The sequence below is a fragment of the Lycium barbarum genome, chromosome 3, assembly GCF_019175385.1.
Source record: "Lycium barbarum isolate Lr01 chromosome 3, ASM1917538v2, whole genome shotgun sequence".
Classification (NCBI taxonomy): Eukaryota; Viridiplantae; Streptophyta; class Magnoliopsida; order Solanales; family Solanaceae; genus Lycium; species Lycium barbarum.
The window spans coordinates 132,052,843-132,065,364 of NC_083339.1; the positions used below are offsets into that span (position 1 = coordinate 132,052,843).

General features: G+C 35.7%; 1 protein-coding gene across 1 annotated transcript; it reads right to left on the minus strand.

Annotated features, from left to right (window-relative positions):
* Positions 1-617: 617 nt before the first annotated feature.
* On the minus strand, positions 618-4,558 carry LOC132634202 (protein DETOXIFICATION 16-like). The gene is made up of 8 exons (XM_060350491.1): positions 4,117-4,558; positions 2,770-3,314; positions 2,588-2,674; positions 2,405-2,461; positions 2,042-2,280; positions 1,797-1,915; positions 1,229-1,315; positions 618-1,107 (listed from the first exon to the last, which is right to left on the minus strand). Exons 1-8 carry the CDS (start codon positions 4,408-4,410, stop codon positions 1,054-1,056), a joined length of 1,482 nt encoding a protein of 493 aa, XP_060206474.1. The 5' UTR covers positions 4,411-4,558; the 3' UTR covers positions 618-1,053.
* Between the last annotated feature and the right edge of the window lie 7,964 nt (positions 4,559-12,522).

The following is a 12,522-nucleotide window of genomic DNA, read 5'->3' on the forward strand; positions in this document are numbered from 1 at the left end:
AATTAATTAATCAGATAATTAACAAATAAAAAATTTTTAAAAATGAAAAAAGAGGTTGGGCAGTGCGCTGACAACCCTATTGCGCAGAAAAAAATTGCGTAATTTTTTTTCCGAAATCCGCGACTATTAAACATTAATCATGCTGAGGATAATAATATATTTAACAATGTAATTAGAAAATTCATAGTAAAATACCTAAATTAAAAGTTGTTTTTGAAATCGAGTTCTATAGTGCTTTATTCCGAAATCCAAGCTTTGAAACTTCTTCCTTCACTTGAATATACCGAGAATATTGACTTTCGGGTTAAAAAATAACACGAAAACGACACTTTTGGAACGTGGGACCTCGGAAATTGGGTGTTAATGGCGTAAATATTTTAAAAAATGGTTGGGGGGGGGGGGGGGGACCGTCGGTGGGGAAGAGACGGTCAGGGTCTTTATTAAGTGCCTTTTGCGCACAAAATTAGGGCGCAATGACGGTGACCGTCACAGTAACTCCTATTGCGCACTAATTTTATGAGCAAAATGCACTTTTGTAACTTTTGTTTTGTGTGTGGGTTATTTTGGATCAAAATCTCACTTTTGATCTACACTCTACATGCGTTGTAAACTCACTTTTGTATACTGCAACAGTAAGCTGCTTATTTTTCAGTCCTCTTCTACTCTGATTCTCTGTTCACCTTTCTCTTGGTACTCTACTAAAATACCCTACTCAAAAAGCTTCTTAAATCTATACACACCTTCAATTCCGTATAATTTGGAACCCACCCCTTGTTTGAAAATGGAAGGAAATGGGAAAAAGAGAGTACAATACTATACAATGTTGAGGGGATAATTAGGGCAACGTGAAGTTCAAACGTGCCACTGAATAAAAGTCGTCACGTTTAGGGGATCCTTATCTGTTCTGCCATTAAGCAAACAAACTGTTATGCACAGTTTTAGAGAAGTGGTAATGATCAACAAATGATCTCATGAATAGGATCCGTCTCTCTGCTTCTTTTACTTGTACTTTGTATGCGAAAATTGCAACATAAAATTTGTGAAACATCTGAATCATGACACGGCAGCTGTTTCGGAAACCTGTACCCTACACATGGCCTTCTTCGCCTGCAAAAATATACAACAGAAACTTGTTCATCAAATACAGTAGTAATGGTTGCGTTCCTACCAATACAATATCAGATAGCCAAAAGATGTTCTGTAAGTGAAGATTAAATTTTGAACTTACTTGAAGCTCCCAATTCGTGCGCAAGGTAATAAGTAGAAGAATTAATGCTTGAAGACCACTACCACTAATAATCCCTGTCCATAGACCCTGCTCCGATGATCATGGGATAAAAGGAAAAATATGAGCCTTGAAATAAACTCAGACTATCTAGTAGTAGAAGCCTAGAAGGACATATGATTTCAGGGAAAAGGTCCAAATTTGCTCCCTTACTATTTGAAATTGCTCAATTTGCCATCGTCACACTTTTGATCCACTCATATCATGTTATTAACAGATCGTCTCGTATTTGTCCTTGCCATTAACAGAGCTTCATGTGACCAAAATTTTTGAGGAAAAAATCCAAATCACGCATCAACTTTTGACTATGGTTTAAACTTACCTTCAGATTGGGCTTCAGCATGGATTCAATGGCAAACATGAGACTGTTTCCCCAATGGCACGAGTTATGTTAGGCCAAAAGTTTAATGAAAGGAAAAATTGCTCAATTTCAAACAATACTTGATAAAGTTGATCATTTTCACATGGTTTTATGAATAATGTTAACAGTCGCAAGTGAAAATTTTGTTACCTTTCCTCCAAGGTGGAAGACAAAGGTTAAAATGACTGCGCAAGGAAGTCCAACAAGATAATAGGCTCCTAGGTTGACCAATGCACCAAGTTTCTGCCAACCACATCCTCTTGCAGTACCTTAAATTAATGTTATCATCAATGGACTTAGTTTTAGTATTTAGGCAAATATACTACTGATTTAATTGATCACTTTGTGATCAAAGCATATGGCTGCAAATTTCATTAGATAGTTTGAGTTCAGACCTGAAAGAACCCCTTGAATTCCATCCAGGAAATTGGACAATGCAAGCACTGGCATGATTGCAGCCATATATATCACAACTTCCTCTTCATTAGTGTACATATATCCCCACACATTTCTTGCTGCAACTGCTATTACACTTAGCAGCAGGCCCTCTACCACAGCAAGAAGCAAGACGACATGTGCTGCTAACTTTGCTGCTTTAGGTCTCCCTGCCCCCAATTCATTCGATACCCTCGTACTTTGCCACAAAATAAAGAACAAACAACACGAAAAAATTGTTAAAACAGCGTTTACATGCGATATTGGTCTTCTCCTTTTCGAGTATACCTAGAAAAGGCAAAGATTATTTTCTGGCAAGTTACCTTACTGCACTACCAAATCCGAAGGGAATCCTGAATACCACAGAGCTGGTACTAATGCTGGGAAAGATAAAAAGACTTAGCGTTGGTGATGAATTGAATCAAATTAACACAGAGTCACCACCCCGGCCTTTATTGGTTTTATTTTCGTAATTGATGAAGGAGTACTTGGCACTCTGTACTAACCTGATCGCCATCATAGATGTCTCGAGCTTCGGATTCGGAAGCAGCCCTGACATGAGCACCAGAAACTCATAGGACCATTGCTCCAAGCTTGGTCCCAGTTCAAAAATGTCATATCAGATCACACAGTAAAAGAGACAAAGGAAGTTAAAGAAATTTCTAGTAATAAAGATACCAGAACTAACCAGACCATAAGTGCTGAAGGTATAGCTAATGATAGAAAACTGGGAAGATTTCTTGCACCCTCCTTGGAGAACCCTGTCCATGTTTGCTTGCATGATGATGCAAACCTTATATAAAGCGCCAAAATCATCACATTAATCCAATAAGATAAGGCATTACAGAGTGCAGCCCCTTTGTTTCCCATTCCCAATCTGAAAACCAGTGCCCAACACAACAACACATGAATTAAACTCGCAAAACCAGTACTGATCACCAGTGGTTTGAGTCTGCCTTGTGTTTGTAGGAACCTTAATTGGCATTGGAGGAGTCCATAAGGGAAAATGCTTGGAATTAACCAGCGAGCATATAGACCAGCATGGATTGAAAGTTCTAAATCTTGTCCACAGAAAGAAAATATAAGCTCCGCGAATGCCCATATGATTGATATGGGTATGCCAATTGCCACCAATACAAGCATACCTCTTTGCATGTGTATCCCAAGCATATGATACTGTTTTGCCCCATAAGCTTGTCCACATAATGTTTCCAATGCACTTCCCATTCCCAGCTGTCCATAAGGAAAAAAAAAAAAGCAAAAAGGATTACATGATCGAATTAAGTCATTAAATACACGTAAATTGTTGTTGAAATTACAACTGAAAGTACAATTACAATTGAATAATAAAAATGAAGAAATAAAAATATCTTTGGCTGAGGCGCGGATATCTTGCTCTCTTTAAAGAGATTCAAGCTCACTGCAGCAAATCTTTACCGGTCCAGCAGTAATCTTTCTGACTTGTCCCCTTCAGGATACAACAGCCCGATCATTTTGTATAACTCAACAAACTCTGAACAAAATGTTGAGTCCAAAGCTCCACCAAAAAGAATACCTTCCTTCAACTAGAAAAACTCTCTTTTTTTCTCACTTTTTCAAGAACTCTCCAATATTTTTTCTACCCCCACAAGTGAAGGATGAATAACTATTTATAGCTCAGAAAATTATCCTTGAATTGAATAGGACATGAATGGGGTAGTAAAATAGATAGATAATGGAAGAATGTTTATATGAAGGTTACATGAGTTACAAAAGAAGAATAGTCCTCCATATTCTTACCACTAACTGATTTGGTTTAAAGGGAAATTAAGGCCACAATCTGGCAACGTGGGAGAAGAATTGACAAAGGTTACATGGGAAATAAATCTGCCACTAACTTATTCGTGTAATGAGGCACGAACATGAGCAGTAAAAGAACATTGAGGAACTTTAATATGAGGCAATTTAATAAATCATACAGACAAATTGGAGAAAATTAAATAATCCAATTTAATCTGATAGAATCTAATCTAATTAGTTCCAATTAGTTTCTTACCATGAAGCTGAAACCAGTTACTCCGGCAAAAGAAGTGGCTAAAGTTGCACTAGAAAGAGAAATCTCTCCAAGATGACCTACGAACATGATCGATATCAACAGCAAAAAGTACAGCAAAAAACTCACAAGAACCAGAGGTCCTGCTAATTCTAATTGCTTCTTTAGTTCTTCAATAGCCTCAGCTATATCACAACATCCCTTATCGCGTTTTCCAAGATTCCTTGAACCCTTTTCAGTGTTGTTGGAAACAAGAGGAAATTCAAGAAGAAATTCGGAGTTTCTTTCATTTATCATGGTTAATTTATTAAAATGGGAAGAACAGTTGACAATTTAAGCAAAGAAGAGAAGCAAACACAATGTGCCGATCTTGCATTTGCCGTCACAACTTACTATATTTATTTTGGGAATATATATCATTTTTTAAATGCATGTTCGTATCAGGGTTGAAGACTGAGTTATGCCACCAGCTAGTTGGGTCTGATGAAATGTTACAGGTGAGTTGGTCCAAGTTTAATCCAGAGAGTGACGTTAAATATATACTAGTAATAATTACGTAATAATGATGAATGTGGTTCGTGCTAATATTGTATTATGATTCAATATTCTCTCCGTATCAGAGACTCCGTCTTCTGGGTGCCGGCAATTCACGAGTAACATGCTTTGAGATATTTAGGCTATTTCATTAGTTGACTCTAGTTTTAGCCAATTACCGTTACTGCACATATTCTTGGATATTTCAACTTAACATTGTCCAAACCCCTTCTAAATTATTCTTGACTTTCAGTAGGGGTTTGGACAATATTTAAGTTCAAAGTGAAGAAAAAAAAAGATTATTTGAAGTTGAAATTGAAGAAAAAAAAGATAATTTGAAGTTGAAATTGAAGGAGCTCATTTGCGTATCGAATAATTCAATATTTCAAATAAGAGTGCAAATACTAGTCCCGCTATCAATATTTGCAAATAATGGTTTTACTATATGTTGTACTAATAATTTTTTAAAAGTATTTCAAGTGAAATGGTGATTTTTACTCCAAGAACATAACTTATTTTCACGAATATTATTTTAAGTGAGAGCAAACAATTGAACAAGACTACTATCAAGAACAAGTATCTTTGGTCTCGTATTTATATCTCCACGTAGATTCTCAATTTCTTGAGTCAGGCGGGCGATATGTTCATCCCGTTGAATAGTTCCATGTTCGGAAGTTTCAGGCGGATCGCTAGCGATCACGAGGTTTTCTACACCAGTTGGAACAGATGCGGCCGGATCAGACATAGTAATTTCATTTCCTTGGACAGCCCAACTACGTTCAGGTAACGATGACGTCTTTGACCTCGTGATGTAAGGATGGTCGGCCATCGAGCGTCAACACGAATCAACTCTCTGTTCGGGAATAAGATAAAATAGACATACAGTATAAACGATGTTAATCTCATGAACATATCTAGGTAAAGTCATGGTCACGTAAAGTCGAGTAAGGCATGTAGCGAATAATTTATCAAGTAGAGTCAAACAAGTTGTCAAACAAATGTAAACGATTATATCAAAACAACTAGCACGTCCTAATATGCATGTGACCTCTTTGCGCCAGAGGTGGGCCTAACGTTGTTTAAAGGATAAAGTGTGCCATAATATGTCATTCCGTTGCTTTGATTAATTAAACAGATTCTATTTCTCAAAAGTAAAAAATAATGTAATATTTATTACATGTCAAATGAATACAACATAAAGTGTTTCCTAATCTAAATAAAGTAAATAAAATTTTTATGCCTAACTTCTAGCTTCATTTGTGATGCCCTTGATCTTCGTCATTTGTTGTACTCCGATGCAAATGCATACCTGTCATAGAAACGTTAGTCATTCCTTACTTCCTAAAGTTTAATTAATTAGAGCAAATAGTCAATATTTAGGCACAGTTATCCTTCAAACATGCATATAAGGTATGATTGGTGTCACTCGGGGTCGTGAACCCACTCGGACGTTTGGGTAAAGTCATCTAATGGATTTAATACACCAAGGGTATTAAACCTCCTAGGTCATGAAACGTATGCTCTTAATAAAGTGTGTTGGTTTAGCTCTATCTTAGGCTGACTAAGAGTTGGCTTCTTACGACACAAGGTTCCCCCAAGCGGACAACTTGGGAGTGGAAAGTCCGTGGCCGTCGACTGCACCGCTGATCGACTAAATCCACAAGATCAATCCAACTAAAGGGGTAATTTAGTAGTGAACGGGCGCGAACCGCGAAGCCGTTTTAAGTGTGTGAATATGTGTGAGTTTTCCAGAAGTGGAGGAAATATGAACGGAATGACAGTTTTATCAAAGCACTAACACATAAACAGTTTATATCAGACAAACAGTTTATATCAAATAAACAGTTTATATCGAACAAACAATTAATAGCATGTAAAAAATAATTAACAAATAAATAAAGCGATTTCAAAATAAGCACACAAAGCCTACTTAAACTAAGTCCGTTATGGTTAGAACCTAAGTACATCCCCAGTGAAGTCGCCAAGCTGTCACACCCCATTTTAACCCGGAGGTTAAAATTAGAAATACGACGTATTGGAGATTCCTATGTTTTATTGGTTTTGTTTTAAGGAGTCGCCACCTAATTACTTATGGTGAATTAGGACACCTAAAGTTTATTAAAGTTATGTTTAAAGTTAACTCTGTTTAAGGTCTGCGGAACTTAAGATTTTGGATAAGGGTTCAATTAGTCTAAAGGGAAGGTATTAGGCATCCTTTAAGACCCATTAACAATGGTTGACCGACCGGACTTATAATTAATTAGGCTAAGTGTAAATATAGTATTATAGAAAAAGGAAAATAATTTTGTAAGTATGGCTAAAGTTATAGATAAATATGTACGAATGCTATTTAAAATAGAACTTGTAAAATAATAATAATAATAATAATAATAATAATCTGTATAAAAGTGTACCTTTAATGCTATTTTGAAATACGACTTATAAATGTTGTTAAAATTTTAAACGAGAGTAGAAATGTATAATACTGGTGGAAAAATAATAATTTGTGTAAAAGAATATTCTAAATGTTAAATGAGACTTAAAGATATTCCTAAGACCTTAAATGAAAATATAATAATATTATTCAAAAATATGATTTGCAGAAAATAAGATAATTTACCTATGAATAATAACCCTTTGAAATATGATTTGACAATATGATACTTAGGTAAAGATGATATTATGTGAATATGGTGGTGTAAAAATGCCTAGACTTATATTCTTAATAGGACGCAAAGGAAGTGAATTTTATTTCTTACTAACTTATTTAATTAATTCGGCTAAAGATATGCATAGTTGAACGTGTCTTAAAAATAAGGTTTATAAAGAATACTCAGATTAATAATTTACATATTAGTGACGTTTTTTGAAAATTCTAAGATAGTAAAATAAAGTATGATTTCTTTGACTTGAAAAATATGAATTTGCTATCGAATATCAATTATACTAAAAATAAATATTATAGATTCTATAAATAATTTTTAAAAAAATGAAACTTCATGGAATTGATTATCATTAGTTTCCTTGAATTAACTACCCATTATCCAACTAAACTCCACTAATTTGCTAAAAAGGTTCATCTAGATTAACAAACAAAAGAATTAATCATACAACAAAATTAAATGCACAAAGATAAAATAGAAGAGCAAAGAAATTAAATGGGCTCAGTCCGTTAAAGAGTGATGTTGCCTGCTACTGTAGCGGTTCACATTTTATTGGGCTTTGGCCCAGATTCTGCATTCTATTTGTTGCGGGCTGACTCGAGAGGAGGTTTGTTGGGTTTTAGCCCAACACCGAATGCGGGAGGAGATGAGTCCCTCGGACTCGTATGTGATGTTCATGCATAAAAAAATGGAAAAAAGAAAAAGATTAGTATATAATTGATAGATGAGACTAAACATACATAATGTAATTTCAAAACAGACCATAAAGTTTAGGCACTGCCACAATCAGTAAATTAATAGTACCGACCATATAGTTTAAGCAGAAATGAAACGCATTTGCCCACAGAAGCATGAAGACTCTTACACATAAACTTACGGTATTTAGGAATGCTCAAGGTCCCATAAGAGAGGCTTGAGATATACCATCCTTTATACTAAGTACACTATGGTGTCTATGCAAAGGCTGAATCAAATGGAAATCACTGGTGGTGCAAAACTTATGCCCAGCTTAGACAGAATACGTTAACATTCTGCGGGGCATACAGAATTCAACAAAAAGCATCCAAGCTACAGTAGACACCTTTCAAATTTATTTAGTATAGGATTACCATATGATGAGCCCAACAGATTTCAAACCAAGCGAGAGGGCCGCTGCCATCGAGCATCAGCTGAAACCATATTTCTCACCAAGCCAAATTCCCAAAATATAATAACAACATGTGCGGGAAAAGAGAGAGATAAATACACCAAATAGGTTCGGGTAGAGGGGGCAATATACCAGGCAGTTTGGGGTATACATATCATGCGCAACCTCAGTTAAACAAGTATAGCAGAATTATTTAAGAAAATAAACCCATGTAAGCGAAGTATATAGGCAGTTTTAGGAAGCACATTATGCAGGCGGAGTCTCTTGGGTCTAAATATCAGTTTTAGTAAAGGTGAGCCCAAATGTGAAACTAACTATATTTTCCTTTGTCATGTTTTTATAATGCCTAACAGCTTAGCAGATTAGAGGATGAGGTATGGATCAAAATAGAACCTACTGATCGCATAAGCTTACCACAATCATACTTAAGGTCTCACCATATGAAATTAGTTGCACTCAACAAAGACTAATTGAAGTAAGGCAAGGAAGTACAAATTATGCTTCTTTTCCTCAGTTTTTGTAGACTAAATAAGGGTAGGTTGATGTTACCAAAAACATGATTCATAAAAAAAAGAAATGATTTTAAAGAGGACCAAACAGCAACATGGCATTCTACTTAACACTGAATGATGCAACATATACTGTTGAAACTGTCGAGAACCCAACTGTATTCAAAGGGACCATTTAGCGTTCGTTTAGATATGGATAACTCCTCAAACAGATCCTGAGCAATCAGATAGCTAAATATATGTGAAGTGTAGCATCAACATATGACAACAATTCAGGCATAACTGATCTTGTCTTTAGAGGCAATAATCATGCACTCAGTAGCAAAAAAAAAATTCCCAAAGGGGGACAGCCATCAGCCCACCAGAGCCCCAAGGAGCATTTGGGTTTTAACAATTCCCCATGTCATGCAATGAAAGAAAGGTGGAGGAGGGAATATTTGCACACAAAGGTTATAACTAGACTCTATAAGACACAATACCATCATTTGGTTTAACTTCTAGTGGAGACAAATTAAAGTGATAAAGAGTCGAAGTCTCACAGTTTTAAGGAACTAATGGTCAAATTCAAGGAATACTTAGGAACGACACCTCAAATAAATGAAAGATACGCTAATGCTAAAGTTGATGTGCTGTCACAAGAAAGGATAATGCGGTAGCGGTGTCGTTGAGTCTCAAAATGAAACTCATCGAATCCAGTGTTCATGCAAACAAAGAAAGACACAAAGGATAAATATTAGAAAGCGATATTTTTATACTCAACAAAAAATAAAACACCAAGAATTCCTAGTAAACAATGGCTAAACATAATTCTGAGATGCATAAGGGTCTGAAAAGTACTTTGTTGCATTTTTAGTATTCAAACAGGTTCATACCACACGTACATCTGAAGCATATGTTAATTTTTAGCATTTTAATATCATTAGAAGTTACAAAGCAGCTCCTTTTATCCATTACACCGCAGCTTTCAGTTACGTGAAAAACAGAAAACAAACGTAGTGAAGTGTAATTAAAGTTGTCCAACAAAGCAAGATCTCACTCCTGCAGATATTCCAGTGAATAATTCCTAGCCACCATTAAAGCCATTAACATTGGAAGCACATCGCTAAACACAAGATCCCTTTCGAGACACTAACAGGAGCTTAAAACATGTTTGCTAACATTTATTTCATGTATTCCACTCATGACCCCAAACTAAAACGAAAGACGGGAACGAGTGAAGGAGTTGGATTGACCTCTTGTGATGCAATGAACCACATGAACAACCAGAGCATAATTTCTAATAGGCTTCTAAATATAGCATTTATTAGCTAACATTCAACATATTTATGCAGAGATGAACACCTTAACCATATGGCTGAATATTGACTCCTTGAACTATGCTAATGAAACAAACTATAATGGGCCATATAAGGATTTTGGCAAAGAAGCAGATAATAGTCAGATTCAGATTCCTGAAGCAATATGATGATAAGTTTCAACTAACAATAACATTAAATATCTCAATCATTCGAACTGGACATATTACATATTAGGGGTGACAGACTGAATCATTTACAAGCAACGAACGGATCTGAATATGTGATCGTATTTGAAGTATCTAATGCTAGCTCGAGGTTGATAGATTAAAACAAGTTCCATTATCAGGTCATGTAATTGGATAATCCAGCAATTAAAACTAATAGAGGCCCAGCCTGTCGCCGAAAACAGGATGAACAGCATACCCATGTAAATAAGGACCTAAAAAAAACCTAAACTCACTGAATACAATATAAACTATGAGACTGCTTTTGCCTTATCTATTTCTACCCATTATTTATTCGAAGTAGAATCTGGAAGTTGGACATATCAAACGAGGCACATTAACTCGGAGAACAGATTGGGATCGAGATAGCAACACTACGGATATTTGTGACTACTAATCAACAAATTCGACTAACTATCGGAACGGGCTGATTAGAGAAGCCATTACGTTTAACTCCATATTCTGAGCTGATCTATTCAAAACCAACAGATAATCGCAGAACCAAATAACTACTGAAGCAAGAAAAGCAAATAAAGGAAAAGATTGGAAAGTTATTATTTTCTTCTACATACGGACATTTTCAAACCGCCTCATTTCTATATCAAGATGAAATTGTGAAACTATAGAAAATATTTCTGTACCTGATTACTTAATCATAGTTGAAATTAACCCTGCTAAAGCATAATGTGATATCTGGTCGCATAATAGCAGTAATTCGGACCCAATAAAACAATCTTTGATCAAAACATCAACTCACAAACATTGTTTAACTAACATAACCAGCAGTTAAATTAAACATTACTCGTTACTAAACCGAAATTAGACTAACTAAAACTTGGACATACACAATACTACTAAACTGGTAAATTGAAAATTAACCAAAAACTGAAGCAACAACATATACGAATAACATCACAGATTTTAAATTCGAAATAAAAGAGCACGCTGACCTTTTGTGGGTGCAGTGAAGTGGGTATCGACGTCTCGAATCTATGCTCGAACTCGAACGAACCCGAACTCGATTAGAATAATTAAAGTTTCAAAACGAAGAAATAGAAATAGAGTAATTGTTCCCCCACGGCTAAAGTTCACCGGGAAAAAAAATCAAGTGTGGAAAATGGTGTGAGTCTCTCAAAAAATACTGAAAACAATTCCCAGAATCTGAAAATCCTTCAAGATACCGAAAAAAATCCCCCCTTTTGACAGAACAATTCGTCCTAGTTTTATAGGGTTTTCGATTCGGGTTTGAGGAAAAGAGAGAGGAGCGTAGGAGTCAGCGGCGTGGGGGACAAGGGGAAGTGGAGAGGAGCGGATAACGTGGGTGACAGGGGAAGTGGAAGAGAGCGTGGAGAGAGAGAGATGAGTGAGAAAGGGAAGGGAGAGAAAAAGGAGAAGATGATGATGATGAAGGAGGCGGAAAATGAGGGAGAAAGAAAGAGATGAGAGGTTAGGGTATTAGTATGTTGGGCCGGGTCGGGTCAAAAGAATGGGCTAGTCCGTTTGGGCTGGCCTATTAATTTTAAATGTGGGTTGAAAATGTGGGTTAAGTATTAAAGATGTGGCCTAATTATTTGGGTATGAAAATGATATTGTATTTGTATTTTTGGGCCATTAATTTGGCTAAAAAATATTGGTCCTTCCTCCGCTATTTTAATTATTTTCGGGCTTCTAATTTAATAACTGGTATAATATATATTATGTAAAGATAAATAGTAATTAGTATATAGAAAGTAAGGATTTACAAAGTGTTGTCTTGTAATTAATTTAACGATTCCAAACCCGAAAGTGAAATGACGATGAACATTTAAAATTTGTGATAAATTAATACTTGTAATGTTAAAATAAAAGTAGCGAATATAAATAGCAGTGAAAATAAAGTATCTAGCTCGTCAATAAATTTAGACGTCCGAGTGAATAAAATTAAATAAAGGAGGGACAAAATTGGGTGTCAACAAGTCACTTCTCAAAGATTGACTTAATATCAGGGTACCATCAGTTGTTCAAGACAAAACCATTCTGCCTGAACCCAATTAA